The sequence below is a fragment of the Anser anser genome, assembly GCF_964211835.1.
Source record: "Anser anser genome assembly, chromosome: 3".
In the NCBI taxonomy this organism is placed as follows: domain Eukaryota; kingdom Metazoa; phylum Chordata; class Aves; order Anseriformes; family Anatidae; genus Anser; species Anser anser.
This window is the reverse complement of record NC_139722.1, coordinates 93,781,814-93,801,809: the sequence shown is the minus strand read 5'-3', so window position 1 is coordinate 93,801,809 and position 19,996 is coordinate 93,781,814. Positions and strand designations below refer to the sequence as shown.

The 19,996-nt window shown below is 40.5% G+C and overlaps 1 protein-coding gene across 4 annotated transcripts in view; it reads left to right on the top strand.

Moving 5' to 3' along the window:
* PRKCE (protein kinase C epsilon) overlaps window positions 1-19,996 on the top strand; it is a 292,845-nt gene that overhangs the window by 2,303 nt on the left and 270,546 nt on the right. The window contains exon 1 of one of the 4 annotated variants that reach the window (XM_083832117.1): window positions 8-19,992. The exons of the other annotated variants lie outside the window; for them this stretch is intronic. Coding sequence (XP_083688243.1) covers window positions 19,957-19,992 — 36 coding nt within the window. The 5' untranslated portion in view covers window positions 8-19,956. Of the gene's footprint in view, window positions 1-7; window positions 19,993-19,996 lie in introns of those variants that run through there. 4 annotated transcript variants of the gene reach the window in all.

Below are 19,996 nucleotides of genomic sequence, written 5' to 3'. Positions count from 1 at the left end.
TGAGTGTTGGCGCCGCAGATACGGACGTGTGCACATGATGTTCAGTGGCACCGCTCTGGGTGCAACATCTGTATTGCAGAGCTAGGTTGCCAAGGGCATGTAATGGCTCTGGAGGCTTTTCATTATTTCCACGCTTTGTTATACCGAGATAGTCATGGTTATGGTGCATCTAATGCATGTGGTCCACAGACACAGGAAGAAAGAAAAATAGGGTGCATCTAAGTAAGAGATGTGTAATTACCACTTCAGGTTCTGAAATTATGTTACATAAACACAAGTCCTGTTGTCTTATTGTGTTTGAAACCCGCCGACCAAATACATCTGTACAGAGCATCACTGCAAAACCCAGAGCCAGCACTTAGACCGAGTTCTTTGCTTCAGTGTGAACTGACGAAGCCATGACGAGGTCATGACAAGCCTTAAAAATGCAGGTCTGACCTCTGATCCGAGATGATTTGGGGTCCTCGTATCGCTTGGAAGCTGACTGCAACGATGCTGATGCTCCTTCTTCCCCTAGATGGTCTGGACCTTTGTCCATAGACCTAATGCAGTGCTTCTTCAAATGCCTGAAATTGATAAAACGGTTCTGGTGGATTTTGGCCACAACCAGGCAAATTCTGCTGCCTGCATGCACAATGTGTTTAACAGCTTCTACTGCATCTTAAAGACCCAGAGGCTAACGTGCCTCAGTGGGGGTGCAAAAAAAATGGAAAATCCTTGGTCTGACAACCTCAGGTGCTGTGATTTAACACTGGAAAATAAAACAAAAAGAAGCACAGGAAACATGAATATGCACATTTCTGCAGTTAAACGGTTAAATGGTATATTCTTTATATGAGACGTGCAATAGAATGATGTTAGCTGTCTTCTGATTTTTAAATGTGCCCTGCTTGACCAGCCGTCTGAAATGTTTATGCTTGTCTTTTCGTGTTTATTTATTATGGTCAAAGATACTAGGCAGGGGAATGTTTTGTTGGCAAACAAAGAACCCAGGACCAAACTGAAAACAGCAAGAGTTAACAGCTCAGAGTTTCATGTATCCTTTGGAGCTTCTTTACTTAAAGCAGTGCTAGAAAGAGATATCAGAACAATGGAAAGGCGTGAAAGAATTGTGCTCTGTTTATGCTGATTAAGAGCTGAATAACTTTACTGTTACAACTTTAATGTTTACGAATTTAAAATATTGCCCACTTCTGCTACGTATGTTACATCGTGACAATTAAGATCTAGATTATTCTGATGCTCAATAGAAGCTACATGTTAGTAAGCTTGGATTGTAAAACTGGGCAATAGGCAAAGAAAAAAATTGCCAAATCAGGAAAAGACAAATGCAGCAGTATTGCAGATGTCTTTTACCTGGATTGAATGATAATCAAGTAGTGGTCCTTCTGTAAACACTGGGTGCTTCATCTTTGAGGCCAATGGGACGAGGATGTCATCACAGATTTTTAGTGAAGGAATAATTACATATGTTCTTTCTGTGTATGGTACCTGTTCAGAGTTTGTTGCCAGATCTGGAAGGACCTTGCAGGTTACAGATGCCAAGTTTGATTTTTGGTGGGCTGGTGTGTGAGGGTACATCCTGACTCTGATTTTTAAGGTGAACTCAAAACGTCCAAACATGTTCCCTAGATAAATAGTGGAATTTAACAGATTGAGGCCCTCTGTAAACACAATCTGGAAGGAACTACATAGCTGAATCAGATAAATGCTGTATTTTACTGCACCAGGATTCATTGCTGTCCAGCATTTACTGGGTGGGAGGAGACAAGGGAGTGACTACAGTAGTTGTCTGTTGATGTGACAGAGTTGAGTAGATGGCTCTGGGTCCTAATTGGTTAGCTCATTGTAATACGGTTTCTGAAGCATCATTTACTTCTTGTTTGTGTGTGTGCTGTAAGTCTCCATAGTGTGGATTGTGTTTGTGCAGTGCATGTAATGCATAGAGAACACCACCCTATCACAGTTGGAGTTGGGGGGCAGGCATTTATGGGATTGTTCTTTACCTTTTCACAAATCTTCCAATTTACTGAATATGTCATTTTTTATTGTAATACTGACTGTGTTTATTGGATTGTTAATAGGTAGGGACCCTCAGAGAACTGGTCTTTACAAAATCACATTGTTTTTTCATCTGATTTCACTGAGTTAAATCGAGGCCTGTGGCCATAGCATCTCTATAGAGTGTATAGTGAAGCACATAGATTTATTGGTATCTTCATCAGTGTCTGGAGTCTGTATGAAAACTTGCAAAAAAAAAGAAGTCTTCTCTGAAACAAAGTAGTTGAATGGCTTTCACAGGATGAGGAAAATGCACATGGCCTAAACCAACATAAGACTAAGACTGGGCACATCACAGTCAGTTTGTTCTGTTTAATAAGAGGGCTAATTCCTTCATTTCACTCTTGGCATTTAAGCCAGATATTTTTCTAGTACTCTTCCTCAACTTTATAGCAAGCAAATTAAAAGCAGCTATCACAGGAGCTCAATCCTCCTTGCCTGAAATATCAATTGCAACCTAAGAAACGCTCCTGGAGACTATAAAGCATTTTTATGCCATTCTGAGGGCGTCCCTTCAAGGAGTCCCAAAAGTTGGAATGGGGAACCACACACTTGTTGAGTATATTCAATGTAATTGCATTGCTGCCCCTTTTTACCTTCAGAATGATGCAACAGTTCTTGCAGGATTGGACTGTCACTATTTAAATAGCTTTGAGAAAAAGCTCGTATGCGGAGAACAGTTCTTGTCAATATATTAATAGCTTTAATGCATTCAATATCGTATAATACTGCATGCATTTTTGTAAGGAAATTTCAGTATTTGTTTTATAATGTCTGCACCAGGCTCAAGGTTATGTGACTTATCCCGTAACATATTTCTAGGTTCTTGTCAGAAGTCCAAAATGAAAAAAGGGCTTTCAGAGAAATAATATTTTGGTTCTTTTTTTTCCCCCCTAAAATGAGACTATTCCTCTCTTTAGCCAGCTTACCTACTTTGATTATTTTTGCCATTGTGCACATCCCTGTATGTTTTCTAAGAGATGAGTTTTTTAGGAAAATACTGGGTATTTTTCTCACTGTTAAGCCTGTGCTATATACTGATGCCATGGTTACAGTGGAAACACTAATGATAAACAAGTACAAAGCTTCAAATCATGATAGCGTCTATTGTGTTAGGACGAGTAAGATAAATGTGCAAAATTCTGGTTTCTTTTGTCTGCAGAGTATTCAGCAGTTGCAAAAATGATTTTTAACCTTATGGTATGTATACTCCCTGAACATATATGTGCAGAAAGATTGAAGTTCTGGCCTAACACAGTTGTTCATATTTTACCAGATGGAAGCTTTTAAACAAAATACAGAGAGTTTTTTTTTTAAAGGAAGATCAATAATAAAAAAAAAAACTGTTTTGGTTTCTAAAAAAGTATAGTGACAATTAAAAAGGTGGCTGCTTTTCCAGTTGTGCATCAATATAGACATAGCACAGTTAAAGTGTCAGTTTTGCAGATTTTTTAGTAATGGCTACACTGCAGTTTTAAAGAGAGCTTTGGATTACAGATTTTTCTATAAGCCAATGAAACATTATTCAGAATGGCACAAGGCATTTTCAAGAGGATGTTGGTGAACTTACATTTTGGTAAATGCGAAATGCAGAACAATAAGCAACCTGAAAGTTCTCACTGAAAAAAAAAAAGCCTAGCTTAACTTGCAAGCTTTAGCTATATCTTCTGAGTTCGGTGATTCATGTAATAACGAAGCATGTCTTTATCTAGTTTTCTTACATTTGGCATACGTAAATGTTGCAGCTGAGTTGGTGACAGAGCTACGCTTTTATCAGCAGAATTTAAATCAGGAAGGAAAATTCCTTTAACATTTAGCCTTGTGGTTATACTTTTGTGAATTAGAACGATCGATGTTTATGTGTTTGGATGATTGGTAATATGGGTTCTGAGTTCATGTCCACTTTTCAGAGTTGACGATAGATGAAATCAGTGTAACTGGACCGATGCCAAGGACTCCATCTAAGGGTCTTAGCCATTAGCCTGACTGTGCACGAGAAAACCTATTGAGTTGTCCTAAGAAATCCTTTTGTAGGCTGAGTAGCAGAACTTACTGAATCAGTTGTAACATCACAACATTTATCAAGAAAAGCCTCTATTTCCACTGAAAATATTTTACAGCTATATTTAGGTTAATAAAACAAGTTTAATTTTCTGCTGTCTTAAAAAAAATCCCTAATGCTGTCAGGAAAGAATTAAAACACAGATTTCAATGAGATTTTCTTTGCTAGTCTTAAATGTCTGCCATTCTAGTTTTTTTTTTCTTTCAGTGCTGATTCTTAAGATCTTTTCAAACGTACTTTTAAAAACATTCTTCCATATTTCCGTTTCATTAATGCGAAGTTAGTCATGCAGCTGTGCCACTTGCATATAGCAAGTTTATTATGAGTTAATTTTACATCTCAATAACAATTTGACGACGAGTTAGGGGAAATGAAATGGGGAAAATGCACAGCTTTACATACTCATTGAGCTGTTGAGGTACGTGTTTTTGCATCATGCTTACAGCATACCATTGATGAAATTTTCCTGTTGGAGATACTGTGTCTTGGGTCTCCAAGCTGCAGCCCATAAAGTCAGGCACCCAGGGTAATGCAGTGCTGAATGTGGTGGTGCTGACCTCTCGTCAGAGGTGTTTGACGTAAGGAGCAGATGCAAGGCAGAATATAGACAACAGCTCCTGGCTTTGAAATGGCTGGCAATAACAGTAACAAGCATGCCATGCATTAGAAAATCTAAAAGCACTTTAGAAGAATGTCAGTATTCTTTCTTCTGTTTCAGGAATTGAGAAGGAGGGCAGTAGCAGGACAAGGATTAAAACACCTCTGAGTCCTCAGTCCCGTGAGCTGTCCATTTACTTGGGAAATAAACCATTTCCTTCCAGCTCCTGCTGTCTGAATTAACAGGGAAGACTGGTTAAGGGCTTATCCGAGTGTGTTTGGGGGGACTGTTTGTTTGTTTAATAGCCTTCTGCCTTTTCTTTTGCTGAAGTGGCACCTCATTTTAGTCAGTGGGTGATCTGCTATAGCTGGTGGGCAGAGAGCGGAGTGGTGATGTTTTGTCGCGGGTCAGCCTGCACATGAACCTCTGCTTGCTCCTTACACTGTTGAAGGTTGTCGTTGGGCTAGCAGAGTGTGACTGTTGCGTATTTTCATTTTTATTTCCATCTACCAGCTGAACTCATCTGTGCTGACGGTGTTGAAAGGCCTAGGATGCAGCTTGTGAAAGCTTTACATCTCATCTAAACTGCGGTTTGTGAGCTGCTGAAAAGCGTTGTTATCAGAAGAGTATTTGTTGAAATGGAAGGGGAATTGCTGTCCCATTTGACGGATTTCTGCGTTACAAGGCTGTCACTGGGCAAGGTATATGTCAGGCCTGGGGCGTGAGCGTGAGAGAGTTAGCAGGGAGCGGCAGGGCTTCGCAGGGACTCGTGTAATTGTGAGGGTGGGTGGCTGAGAAGAGGAGATGGGAGATTTTGGAAAGCACTTTGCACAGGGTGGGGCTTCCTCGCCTTCTCCCCCGGCCTGTCTCCCTCCTGTGCCTCCTCTTTTCCCTCTCTGCTGGGGATGTGGTACAGTCGCCACGCAGCTCACCCACTCCCTCGTATCAATCCCTTTCTGCAGCTGCACAAGGCTACTCCTACTCCCTGCTAGAAATGTTCTCTCCTAGCAGCAGCTCCTGCTCACCTGCAGTACTTCCCAGCCTGCTGAGGAGCTGTAGAGGGGGAAAAAGCTGCCTCCGCAGCTACTGCTGCAGGGAGAGGGAAAGGGCAATGTGGGGAAACGGAGAGATGAGGCATGGAGAACAACCTGGAGGAGGATTATGAATAGTTGCTGCTGCCCCACATCCTCCAGCTGCCCTTTTGGCAGCAGCAGAAAGCTGCACATGTAGAAGAGACAGGGATGAGCTGGCATAGGCAAATTGACTAGTTTAGTCGATGGCCTTCTGTTACTCACTGACCAGTATTTTTTCCCTTTTTTTTTTTTTTCTTGCTTTGCTCAGTGCGTACCTTTCAGTCTCACTTAGGTCCTGAAAAAATTGCTCAGGGCATGGAAAGTGTGTAGTCAAACATGGCTTTCGCTTGGTGTTGAATTACTTGTAGGTCAGGATTTGACCCTACAACTGGGCAGAACCTCCTCTTACTGCTGCTAATACCAATGCTGGTACTGAGTTCCTGGTGACGATAGCACTTCTACTGAGCTCTACAGGAAGTGCCTGCAGAATGAAGCTGCCAATAACGGAGTCCAATTCATAGGTATCAGTTCTAAGCTGGGCTTTTAGGAATGTCCAAATCTGATGACAACAATTCCTACATCTTCTTGAGCCAGTTTTCAGACAGTGGATATCACTACTGCGGCTCAGGCGGTTCCATAGACCCTGGGCAGAACTTCATGGTTGTGAGCAAAGCGCTGAGCTCACTGGGTTCATTGGGTTCACTGCATTTCATGCAGGCATGTGTTTAAATTCTTTCCTGAACTGGGGCCTGTGTTCCAAGGGAAAACCGAGAATAAATACCATCTAACGACATCCTTTACTTTCATTTTACCCTTACTGATTTATTATTCTTCTGCAAATCTTGCATATGCAAGCCTGGTTTCTGCTTTCCTCAGCCATCAAAACTAAATCTCTGCCTTCCCCATCCAGAGTTCTTTAAATACTGCTGAAATGAGGATTTAAGTTGGAATTGTAGGACTTGGCCTCTAAGTACAGTTAGTTTCCACTCCCTAATTAAACTTCCATCTAAACAAACTGGTTTGGGGTTTTCAGATTTTGAAGGGGTGTGTGTGTGAATTCATTTTATAAAATGTTGGAGGTGAGATCCTTTCTGGTTGGAACTGGATGCTTGAATTCATTTCTGCTTTATCCAGTACTAGCTTAATCCCCTTTCTCTTACCCCAGTTACTAGACTGTAAGACAGAGAAAGACATCTATTCCATCCAGTTCATGGTAAGAGAGGTTTTGGAAATGACAGGGTATGCTGGTAATGGGAAGTCTGTGGTCAGAGAGGACTGAGAAGAGACTTTCCCTGCGTCCACATGGAAAGGTAGGCCTGGAACTGTCTGGATATGGAATAAGATCAGAAGTCCAAAGACAGCTTGGAAAACAGCCAGTTTGGAGGGGGAAACAAACCAACCCTTTTGTCTCTTGCAAGAAGCTAGACTGAGTAAGATCTTAAGAGTGGGGTTATCTCACTTGCCCTTTTGAGTCATGCAGATTGAAGCAGTTACAGGGGATTCTACCAGCTGAGGGCAAAGCAGTCATTGCAGAAGGCTGACAAGAAGTTTCAACCTCATGTTTTGTAAGCAACTGCTTTCCTGTTTGGCAGGCAGTCACTAGAAGATTTTAGATGTATATTCGGCAATATTAAGTATGAAACTGCAACTGTAAAACTTCTAAATAATTTTAGAGATTGGGTAACTTTAATGATAGTTATCTACTTTATATTGTAATAAAGCAAAATGCAAATGAATAGGATTTAAGAACATCTGCAGAATTGTTACCTACTTTGATCATTAATCACAGTCAGTGGCTTGAATTCCTAGTAAAGGTGATTTCTGAGTGTCCTTTTGCTTATATACCTCTATGAGTTAAAAAAAAATAATAAATTGTCATTGCTGTGATTTAACAGAAATTACAGAAACCAAAATCTCACATGAGTCCGAACAGCACAGCTGAAAAACCTAGTGATATTGGCACATTGCCATTAAATCTAACAGGAGTTTTAATGTTTATTTTATTGGAAGCAGCATTAGAGACATACTACATAGTTCTGTGAACTTTTTTTTTTTTTTCCTCCCCCCACAGAACTCTTTAGGGCTTGAATTGTTGAGGAACAGAAGTAAAGAAAGACCATTGCTTTTAGAATTAAAAGAGGCAAAGTTTGATTCCATCAGAGGCTTGCAGGCAGCCATTTCTGCTTTATATCAGCTAACTTGAGTTGATTTAATTGTTACAGACAATAGGATCATTTTGGTTGTTTCTGGTGTCCTGCTGGGCAATTTCATCACAGGCAGGAACAAAAAGGCATAAATAATGGCTAGATGTTACCAAATAAATTTCATGTCTGTATTGTTTGAACAGCCAGCCCTCATCATACCTCTATATACAATTCCCCTAAATGAAGCATAGGCAAACTTAAATTGTGTTTCAAACTTAGTATCTTTCAGTACTCAACAGTGTCAATACGTATCAGGCTTCTTATTCTGGGTGACCAGGATTTCTTGCACATTTTAGAACCTTTTGTTTTTCAGGAAGTTGGCCTTTTTGATAGGATTAAAAATATATTGCCTTGCCAAATGTTAGCAGTTATAAGTATCTTTAGATAAATAGTGAAGGGGCAACAATGAAGCAGACACAGTGGTGGCGGAGACGTGAAGTGAAGACTGGTGCATATTCTGCAAAGGTGATGAGGAAATGATTGTAATTATATTGCTTTGTTTCATGCATAGAAGCCAGCATGACATAGTGTTTTCTCCTTCCTTGTTTTCTTTCAGTTTCGTCATCTGTTCTGGCTTCATGCTGCTAATTCTCTGTCTTTCTTTATCTCTTCTGGATTCAAGATGGTCAAGAAATGATAGAATGACCTTTACAGGATTGCATAAAATTTTGTTGTTTGCAATATTAGCAGGCTACATGAATGAAATGCCCTGCTATAGATCTCTACGGAGACCTATTGCAAATACAGTCTTGCTGGGACTGTATTTACTTATCGTATAAGATTTTGTGGCATCTGTCAACTTCACTTTACTTCAAGGAGAGGTTGATCCACAGTCAATGAAAGCAACAAGTGAGAATGGTTTGGAAAAGGAAAGGCTCAATGTCACATGTGCTGCAATCACTTTGTTCTTTTTCGTACATGGTTCTAGTTGGATTAATTGAGAAATCTTTTTTTTTTTTTTTTTTTTCTCCTTTCCTTCTGAGTTTCCTTGCCTTTTCCTTTCCTGTTACTCTGGATTGGCACCTCTAGAGCATTTGAGCTCATGACCCACTTCTTTTCTCCTCAATCAACTGCTATCACCAAGTCCTTGTGTCCCAGCTGCCAGTTTTAGCTTTACCTTCATTTTTCTTGTTATTGCTTCCCTCTATATCTTTATTGCTTTTATTCCCATCACTCCATCGCTCCCTCTCCTTGTCACTCCGCTGGACCAGTGAGCTCCTCATGTCAGTAGGACTTAGAAGCACCTTCAGTGCCCAAAGCTCTCAGAGTTTTGCCTGGCAGTTCTCATCCCCAGCATATCCCCACTGAACTTCTCAGCAAGCAGCAGGGAAGTAACCCAACAGACCAGTGGCTGTCTGAGCAGTTATCTTCAATCAGAAGTGATGCACTGAATTTCCAGTTAGTTACGCTACAGAAGTGGTTGAAGAAAGAAATCTAGTATGGTAGCTTTGAGCTTCAAGCAAAATTTTCTGGTTTTAGTAGTCAGTGGGGTGTTGAGGGACGATGATCAGACACTGGAAATTGGACTTTCCCAAGCAATGGAAACAGTGTTACAAAATTTTAATTGGTACTGACTATTGGAATTTGGAGCATCTCCTAATCACGGAAAATACCTGATATTGTTTTTATTATTATTATTATTAAACAAAATTATGGTTTCCGTCTTCAAAAAGTTACAGTTCACACACAAGTCAAGAGAAAGCAGGTTGAAATAGTAAGACAATACTTACATTGGTTCAGCTTTGCTTGGTGTCCCTAACTCAAAATCTCAAGGGGAGAGGCAATAGTGGAAATTTTACTCCAGCTCTGTGGAGATACTGATGCTCTGTACAATGTAGTGTTTCTCCTCAAGGAGCTGACAGCACTTATGATCTAGTCCCTGGTTCCCAAATTTCTAGGCATTTCTGAGTATCCCATATTGCTTTAAGAATGTTTGAGATCACCCCCTCTTAGGGAACTACAGGATTTTTCCATGTAATTCAATGAAAGCTGTCATTAACTGTATTATTACATTTGAGCTTTTTTCTTTATCAGTAGTGGGGTAGAGCACTGCCAGTGCAGTAATCAAACACAGGCACAATATATAGGGTTAATGATAAGTACTAATGTCGCTGGGCTGAGATAAGCTGTCTTAAGTTTCATTCCACTCCTGTGCTCTTTGTGCCAGCCAGTTCTCAGAGCCGTGTCAAGGCTCTGAGAGGAGGAAAGAAACAAGAAGAGTTTTATTAACCTCTTACCATGATTTTGTAGCAATGTTACCCATTGTATCAGAAGCAAGTGACAGCACTTTCCACCAAAAAAAAGAGCAAAGCCTTGCCTTGTAGCTCTTTCTGGTGACCTTTATGCAATACTTTATTTTTATGTATATATAGTGAAGTCCATTACGTTAAAAAGAATATTGGTTTAGTGGTAACATTTAGGAGGTGGCTCTGCATATGCATTTTTTATAAGGCCACATAAAAGGTTTTACAATAAAAAATAAACTAGACTGATTTTTAACCATTCCCTGCTGCGTTATCAGTCCAGACACCATCACCTACACAAACTCCTGCGATCTCTTTAGGTGCTCTTTCCTTGCCGGTTCACACAATTCCTTTCATCTGTTTTGTCTGTTTGTTGCAAGATGCCTCAGGTATGGGTTCTTATATTGCCTATCATGGGATAGGGATGCGGGGTCCTGATCCTTTTTAAAGGTACTCACTTTCCAACAGTATTATGGTATAGAAAAATAGATCAGTGCAGTCGCGCTCTGTTTGTCATAGACATGGACAGCGCAAAAAGCAAAACATTTTCTTTGTTGGTTTTGTTGGTAAGTAGATGTGTGAGTAAGTGAAAAAATAAAAATACCTTAAAAATACAAAAAAGGTTCAAGTCTGTAGTGTGTGCCATATGCTAATGACTGGGGGCAGGCAGGACTTAATTTGGCCTACCTGCCAATTAAAAGCTGATGTTTTTGTACTAATTTTAACGGGAATTTCTTTGAGTGATATCTTGTGTTCCTGAAACCATTGAGAGTGCTTGTATGATTCAGTTGTGTGCGCAGGGATTCCACTGGGCTGCCAGACGCTTGGAGAGGTGGGTAGTTACATATCCATCCCTTGTATGTTTCATGCTGCACTTTACGTATTTCTCAGAATTGAGACCTGCTGTAAATTTCGCAAATATGTGGAAGTCACTGAACAATTTAAGCTCCCAGTTCAGCATTCTTTTGAAAATGTTACCCAGCTGTCTTTCCATCAGTGATTATTTCAGTCTATTATCTGTAGTAAGCTTGGTTTTGAAATTTTTTGAGTCTGTCTACAAGTGCCTGGTGAACTGCTTGTGAGTGTGCTCTTCAGAAAGGTCAGTCTTTTTCTGTGGGATTTCTTGTCAGTTTGGTACATGCATTTTTGTTTTCTTCCAATTTATATTGTTCAGAGAGTTGTCTCTGACATACTTCGTTGATAAAAACAATAGTAAATCACTGGATATTTGAAAAAAAAAAAAGAACTCTAGCCTTCCTTTAATGTACTCTGGACATCAAACTGACAGGCTCTAACATGCCCCAAGTATTACTTTTTTATTTAAAATGTGTGCACACTCTCCAGCCAAGCACTATTTTGCTGTACCAGTGTTACTAATACCGTAAAGCTTTCAAGATCCTTAATATAATTCAACGTTTATATTTTTTAAAATAAGATTAATAATCAGATGTGAATTGTGAGAACGTCATTTTGGCTTTTATGCTGTTCCTGGAGGACTGAGGTAACAACAACAACAACAAGCCTCTGAAATTGAAGGCAGGCACGCTGAGAAATAGAGACAGTTCTGGTGAAGCCTCTTTGCCCTGCGGCCATCTCCCGCTGTGACTGTATAGGCTTCCCGTGTTTGGGACCTGGGTGTAATTGTGGCTATGATCAGTAAGACAAATTGCAGGCCGAATATTTTGTAGAACTGCCAAAATGTTTGCAGCTCTTCCAGCAACTGTGAATCAGTCCTGTGCCCTGCTTGCAGACTAGCAAGTAAATTTTGTGTCCCAGCACCAGTGTGCTGGTCTGCAGAGCACCTTTGTGCATGGTTAGTCAACTTTATGATGCAAATAATGGGATGTCTCTGAGACATTTTATGCACCTGTGAAAATTTACGTGATGCTAGTGTTATCCCCAGTAAGAGAAGAGTGAGGTGCTGGAGTCTTCACAGTGTGTGGATGCATACATACATTTTGGTAGGGTGACAGTTTTGAATGTAGGAGTTATTATTTTCTCTTTGGTAACGTTCATAATGTCTTAGGCAGTGCAGAAACAAAATTCATAGTTCCTTCCTGAAGGAGCTTATGCTGTAAAATCAGGTAACTTATTATCTCACTTTCGGATAATAAACTACAACATAAGATCTATAAAGTTTTTTTTCTAGCTTTATATCAAGACGGAAGTGAAGTACAGAAGCTGTAGAAAACGCGTAACAAAATACAAATCTATGCTTTTCGGAACAGCAATATGCGAAAGAAATGAATGGTGTTATTCCAACTTCAAAAAAATATATTTGATGGCTCCTGGAGAAGGAGTGATTGTCTAACTGACTAGTTAAGGGAGTGTTTTTATTGACATGAGTCAGCAAAGAAAGAGGCTAAAGCTTAAGTTGTGTGCCAAACCAAGCAGCATGTAAATAAAACGGACAGTCAACGATATGAAGCCACTTTGTAATATACTGGCTTACACAAAGAAATTATTTGCAGCAGGCTTTACTGAAAAAAAGTTTCAAACTGACATAGCATGTGAAAACATGAAAATAGCTATTGTTGGTATTATTTTGTTTTCCTCAGTGTTTGTAGTAACAGGTGAGGTTGGCAAATTCTTTTTTACAGTGCACAAAGTGCACTGCTCCTGCTCCTGATTACTTTACGGTCTGAAGTCTTAGTGAGCCATGTGATAATGTGTAAGAACTTCATCATAATCTTGCATGATGTGAACTGGTCAGACAAGTTTTCATGCACCTAGTTGTCCTGTGTCTACTTGTGATATAACGTGTTATCTCCTCTCTCCTCTGTAATTTTTGCCTTTATTTCCATTCACATAATTCCTTCAGCCAAATGAGGATGTCAGTAATAAGCAACGCTGGGATGGACACTCACTCATAACACAGATATAAATCTTCTTATAAAATGAATAGCCCAAGAGTTTGTATTAATGGTTCCAAGGGAGTCCTTTGTCTGCTTTAGATTTACACGTGGTGATACATAGATCTTATCTGTCTTAGGTAGTAATGAAATTCATTAGCAAAATATCTGAGTCTGGAGAATCTTGAGCGTAGTCATCTTCACAGCTTTCCTAAGAGGAAGTGTAATGGATGGCGAAACTATCTATTCCTCCATGTCACCTGGAAGGATGGCACAAGCTTTATTAAGTTTTTCTTCTCATAGCTTTGCAATGGAGGTATCGTTATCCTCATTTGTACAGAGAGGAGCCTCAGGCTGAGACCTAGGTTCCTGAAATGAGGCTGCTTCAGCTGCTTTTGAGCTGGGAGGCTGCTGTGGATGAGTAGTTGGGGGCAGTAACAGCTTTACTGTTACAACGAAAAAATTACCATCTAGAGGTATGCTGCATGCATGCACTTGGAGGATCTCATGTATGGAGCCTGTCTGCTCACGAATGTAGTACATTGGCTGTCAAATGAACTGAATACTTGGACATGCAAATCCCTTTTATATTTAGAACTAAATGTTCTAAGCACCTTTGTATGTTGTCATCCTAACTCATCATGGTTTATTTCATTTATAATCCCATAACTGCAGTTAATATAGTAGAAGACAACTGCAGACAAAACATAAAGGTGAAGGCTTTGTTCCTTGATTGTTCATGCATTTCTGTTTGGATCACTCAACTGAAGAAACAGAACTTTAATTTTCCATTTTTAGGGACTTGCCTTGTATGCTAGCAGTAGGAGTGATAGGTTTTTACAGACGGGCTGAGGATCATACAGCTGGAGCTGTGTGAGGAAGGAGTAAGTGCAGCTGGTGAGTGCAGAGGAGCAGCTGTGCTGGGCAGCAGGGCCTGATAGCCCAGCACCTGAGTGTGTTTATAAAACAGATACAGCAAAGTTAGATTGGTGTTGCCTGCCTGGCAGACTGCTGGCCTGTGGTTTACACAAAGCTGTCCCTGGTTTTGAAAAAGCCACAGAGTCAGCAGGCCGGATATGCTAACATGTCTTGGGGTTACCATGTTATGCTTCAGGATTGAACCTGAGCAGGATAAATTTGATGCAGATTATAGCAATGGGGGTTTTATGAATTTGAGAAAGAGGGATTCAGTGGAAATTAAAAGGAGGTGACAGTTTAGTTACTTGAAATAGCTTTGCAAAGTTAGTAGTTATTTACTCTATTTGGAGCTCACATCAGGAGAGGGAACACCACAGCATACCTGCTGTAATTGTTTCACAGTGGAGAAGTGGCATTCTGTTGTGTCTCTTGATGCCGTGTGTACATTACTGAGCTTCCTCATCAGTGTACAGTTAACACCTGGACTTGTAAACATAATGAAGGTTTTTACTTAGTCTTTTCATCTGAAAGTAATTCTCCAGACACTACAGAAAAAAGTGTCAAAATGTGGATTGTTATGGTCCATCACACTAGAAGTAGTCAGTGACTGGAATATCAGTTTTGTGGTATAATGTAGACATGAAGGCACTGGAGTACAAAGGTGTTGAACTCGTGGCTTCAGTTACTTTGAATTTTCATCTGTTCATGAGAATTGACTATAAACTTATGGCTTAAGCATTCCTGTATGGCCGTGAAAAATTTAATACTGACTTTGCAATACATTGGTCAATGATCTACAGCGAGAAATCACTACTCTGAGAGTATAGTCTTCTCTTGGATCTGCTTGATTTCAAATACAGTTGGCTGCTGAATTTCCATCAGAATAGTGGCTTCAGGGAGTAAGTTAACAGCCTTATTTCTTACTGTAGGCTTATAACAATGTGATGCCTTTGGCTGCAGAGAAGCTATATTTTTCTTGCACTATCATTATGCAGACATGAGAAAACATGGTGCCTGAATACAAACAATTGTTTGAATTCTCCTGGTGTAACACGTTTACTTTCCTTTTGGTGCAGCAAAACTGATTAAGTATGAGCTTTGTTAAGAAAGAATGCTTTGAATGAATGCTAGAATTGAGTGAATGCTAGATGAATACAGATTTCTTTATTAATATTGTTGGCAGGTCTGCTGTACAATGTGAGACTGTATCAGTCATTGCCACTTCAATGTGAAGTTAACATTTGTGTCCTCACTTCTTAAAATATAAATGTAGTACATCAGATGTTCATCTCAAGGCTGACAAGTTTCAGCAGCAAAAAGGAGAGTGTGTAGGACAGATATCCAGCAGTCCTGACAGCATCTCTGCTCAAAAACTGGGTTGCCAGTAAGAGGGGTAATCAAAGACCCAGGGCGGATAGCTCCTCTGTGCCTCGGAAGTCCCCCTGTCCAAAATCTCACTTCCCATGTTCCAGGGCTTGTACCTTCAACCCCACTAACTCAATGCTACTTTCCTTCAACCCTGCTATCCTAAGTGATAACTGCCTTTCCAATACCCCTTTCCTCTTATACTCTACTGTCCCAGTGGTACTTGCTGTCACTGTTTCATCGGTTGCTGTTAGTGTCTCCTCACATGAGAAGTACCTCACTTCTGCTTCTGACAGAATTTAGAAATCATTCTGACAGGCTGCATTTATAAAAACTCCTGTGAGGGATCCTGGTTCAGAGAAAGAGGATGTAAAAATGCCAAGGAAAGACAGATGTGATAGCCTGATTTAAAAAAAAAAAAAAGGAAAAAAAAGGAAAAAAAAGGAAAGTTGGTTTTGGATTAGAATAGCTTTTAATATATGAGGGTAGGGAGGGATTAAATAATTTATCCTTATTTGTTTCGGCACATGTGTCCAACCCATGCTTGATTTTCTTTACTAGTAGGAATCTAGAAAAGTAGACGCTATTCTCTACCACCTGTGTGTTCTTTTTTCCCTGGAGAAAGAGAGGCTGGTAGCAGCTTTAATTACAGTTAACATATTTAATCACTACAAAGCTTAATTTGAAGACCTACTTTGTTACAGCATGTTTCCCAGTGGCTTGATCCAAATGTGCTTGTACTGCTAGTGTTATAGTGGGTAAAACACGTTAAGGCTGTGAATGCATGTTATAGGAAGAGGTTATATTGACTGGAAGGGGACACGTTGGGCAGTCTCCCTTTTAGGGCTGTCTGAATGATACCTGTGTGAAAGCAGATACAGTAGGAAAATATGTTATTCAAGGAGAACAAAAGCAAGGGTATGTCAAGGCTAAGGCGACTCAATTGAGTTATTACTGGCTCTTATTAGCATGCCTGAAAAAAGTAATGTTCTTTGCTTCAGCTGGGTGGCCCTCGGAAAGGGGAGAGATTCTTTCCTGCCTTTTGAAATCATCAAAGAATATGAGAGTAATCATTTCCAAAGTTATCTCTGTGTCGGAAAGCCTCACTGTTCAGGATAAGCCAGGGTAAACAAAGGACAAATAGGAAGTGACTTTTAAAAAGTATGGATTTGAACCTGTGAGATGCTGAGTGTCTCCAGTGAAATGCTGAGCTTGCTTGATTTCCAGTAAGCTTTTGGCTCTCAGTTCTGACAAGATCAGGTCCTAAGATTACATCTACTCTCTGAAGTAAAATCGTGTTACTGCTGTCAGCTTTTTCTGGGGGGCAACATTGCTTGCAGTGCACATCATCAGTGCTCGGTATGCACACAGACATACTCGAGGAAAGACAGAAGCTGATCTACAGGGACTATATCGCTTTCACATTTTAGTTGTTTGTCTTCTCTACTACTGAGAACTCCGATAAGAAAATGAGACATCAGAGGGTAAAGCAAAATACCAGATGCGTACTTGCAAAAGGAAAAAAACCTTCTTTATTTTTGCTCCCTTGTTTAGGAGCATTTCTACATGTTTTGTTTTCTTTATCTAGAATGAAATAATACAGATTTGTGTAATACTTTTCATCAGTAGATTTCTAACGGGATATCACTTCGATGAATGTGTTGGATATGCAATGAAGACCACTGGGTAAAGGATCCTGTAGTGGTGCTTTCAGGTGAATTGCAAAGCCATTCATGTTTAGCTTTGTTGACTTCAGTGGAACCATTTGTGGTGTGTGGGCATCTCTGATGGCCTGTAAGGAGATTCAGAGCTTGCCCAGGGTATTTGAATTAGACTCCTCCTTTCCCACTAACGCACATTTTACTGTCTGTGTGCGGTTAATTTGCTAACACTATTCTGAGTGCAGTCATTGTTGGCATTATTTGAACTAAGGGTGGGTATAATGAGACTTCACTGCTAGTCATGCTGAAGGAGAGAACTACCTGTTTCTTCATAGTTTCTCAAAGTTATGCAAGGAAATCCATGTGCTCTGAGCATCAGCTGAGAAATGTATATACAAGATTCAGACCAATTCAGTCTTTTCATGATTTATTACTGTTACGATGAGCAAGTGGTTAAAATTTTTACATCTGGTTATTGCAGCTCAATCTGAAAGGGTACTGAAGTGCATAGTGACATGACAGAAGCAAGGCATGGTTCCTTTTCTTTTGGCTGAAATATTAAATCTGTGCTAATGTATGGAAGGCTTGGAAAATCTTGAGTAAAACATGTTTTTATTAAATAATACCTTTCCCAGTTTTGTTTTCTGTGGCCTGAATAAAACTTTTGCATTCATTCACTCTTCCAGCATAGGGATTATAAATAAACTGGAGGCAGAGGGGAGGAAAAAATAGACAGTCTTTTAAAAGAAACAGTGTTTAATTCTACAAAAGCTCCTGCCTCAGGCTTCAGTGCTCAAAGTTTCATCAAACAGGTTCTTCTACCTCTGTTTCCTCATTCTTCCTGAGAAGAGTCAAGCTGACCATGCTCATTTAATCGTGAGGCCTCAGCCTTCCTTGTGCTCCACAGAAACCTACGAGTGTCTCCATGCCTGTGGACCAGCAGCACCCAGAAAATATCCAAAGTACAGATCCTGAGCTGCAGTTATTTGGCAGGGAAGGGGGTGAATTGTTTTCTAGGACAGCTTTACTTTTTTTTTTTTTTTCCTCCCCACTAGATGCATGGTGACACCTTCTGGGAGGCCACACGGAAGCTGCACCAAATTTAGCAAGCAAGAAAGGAAGTTACTTCTTTGGAGAGGAGGAAGTTTCCTCTCCAGCCTGGGGAGCCTTGCTTCTCATCATGCAATGATGAAAATCAGCCAGGATGGTTCTTAACAGAAAATAGCACCAAGGACAAACCTGGGAAATATGACATATTCCTTTAGTTAGGTATCATCATCATGTGGGAGAACTCGGTGTTTCTCACCTTGGCCCAAGGGTGATGTTAATACTGAGAACATGGTTGAGGGACAAGGGAGCTATCCCAACAGCTACATTTCTAGGCTTCTTTCTCGTCAGGGTATATTTCCATTACATCTTCTTAAACCCAAGTATTGATTTCAGACTTCCCTGGATAATACCGGTAAGGATAACGCCCACTGAAACATTTCCAGACTGTCCTTTGAATCTCTGAATTCTCAGCCTTAAAATAAATGTGCTTCAAACAGTGTCTACTCTGAGAAAAGAACTGAAGTCTTACTGTTGACCGTACTGAAAGGGTCAAAATTAGTCGAATACTAGGAATTAATTTGGAAGTGGAAGATATGACTACCCGTGCTGCAGCCAGGACTGCAGTGATCAAGAATTGGGAAAGAACTGCTCGCAGTTTGTTTACCAATACAATAAGTAACTGTGTGATATTTTTGGCTTGCAAAGTTTCTGCTTCAAAAAGGGAGGCCAGAAGCCAATGGAGCTTAAAAAATACCTTGTGCTGAGTTTGAATGCTAGGGCTAAGCGCTCCCATTGTTTCCCCAAGCGTTGAGCAAGGAAAAAGAGCCACATTTGCCCCCTTCCTTATTTTCCCCACTATCTATGGAATAAATGATGTCTGAAGGAGGGATGCTACCCACACTCTTAATCCTCTTTTACGCTGAGAAAGACAATTAATAACCAGCGATGCCTCAGGTAATTTGGCTTGGTTCATTGCGCACTGTGGAGCCCCCTGTCTGCAGGAGTGCAGCTGGAGGTCTCGTGTGAGAGGTGGTGTCCTACAGAGGTGCAGCAGCTGGTAGCGGGGAACACAAAGCACAGCATATGTGGACTGGTGTTTGGAAAGATTTTGAAATCAGTGTGTGCATCTGGGGTTCTGATGGGGGAACAGAGAGCTTCTCTTACATGGGGAAGGTAAAGCTCAGCCCTTGTTCTTCTCACACCCTTGCTTTCTATCAGAAAGTGTAAATCAAAGCTGTCTGACACTCTGGGTAGCACTGCCTGAGTGGAGAGAGGAGGGGAGAAGAAACCTGAGGTCATAACAGCAACCTTAAAAAAATGAAGAACGTCTGGAAATACCACAGTATTACCTCAGAGAAATACGTATCCCTGATAAATGAGCCTTGGTATTGTTTCTCAAATGCTTACAAGAAATGTACCTTTGCAGGCTGTGTTGCAGCCCTCTGTGGTCTTAATACATTGATCTGCCTGTGGTGTGATTGTGTCACCCGGCTAACACAATTCTCTCGCAAGATACACTGCAGGGTTATTAGACTGCACCTACGTTATTCCATACTATATGATGTATTCAACTTGTTTATATATATGGACTTCACTGCTCCATATGCCTTTGCCACCAAGGGCTTAGTACGTTACCTACCAAATTGTGTGGGCTGTTCTGATACCTACAGTGCTGATCAGTATCTCATCCTCAGACGGCTGTGCTTCCGAACATGGGCCGAGGGTAGACAGAGGGGGGGATTCGGAAGACGTCCTTGCTGATCTGGTTATTCAATAATTGCCCACTAGGAGGTTTCTTGCACCTTTGCTCAGTGTGTTTTGAGGGGGTTACTGAGAGGTTTCTTCACCCTGCAGACCACTGATGAAAGTATGGCAGTTCCTGTTTGCCATCTGAGGCTGTCGGAGGTAA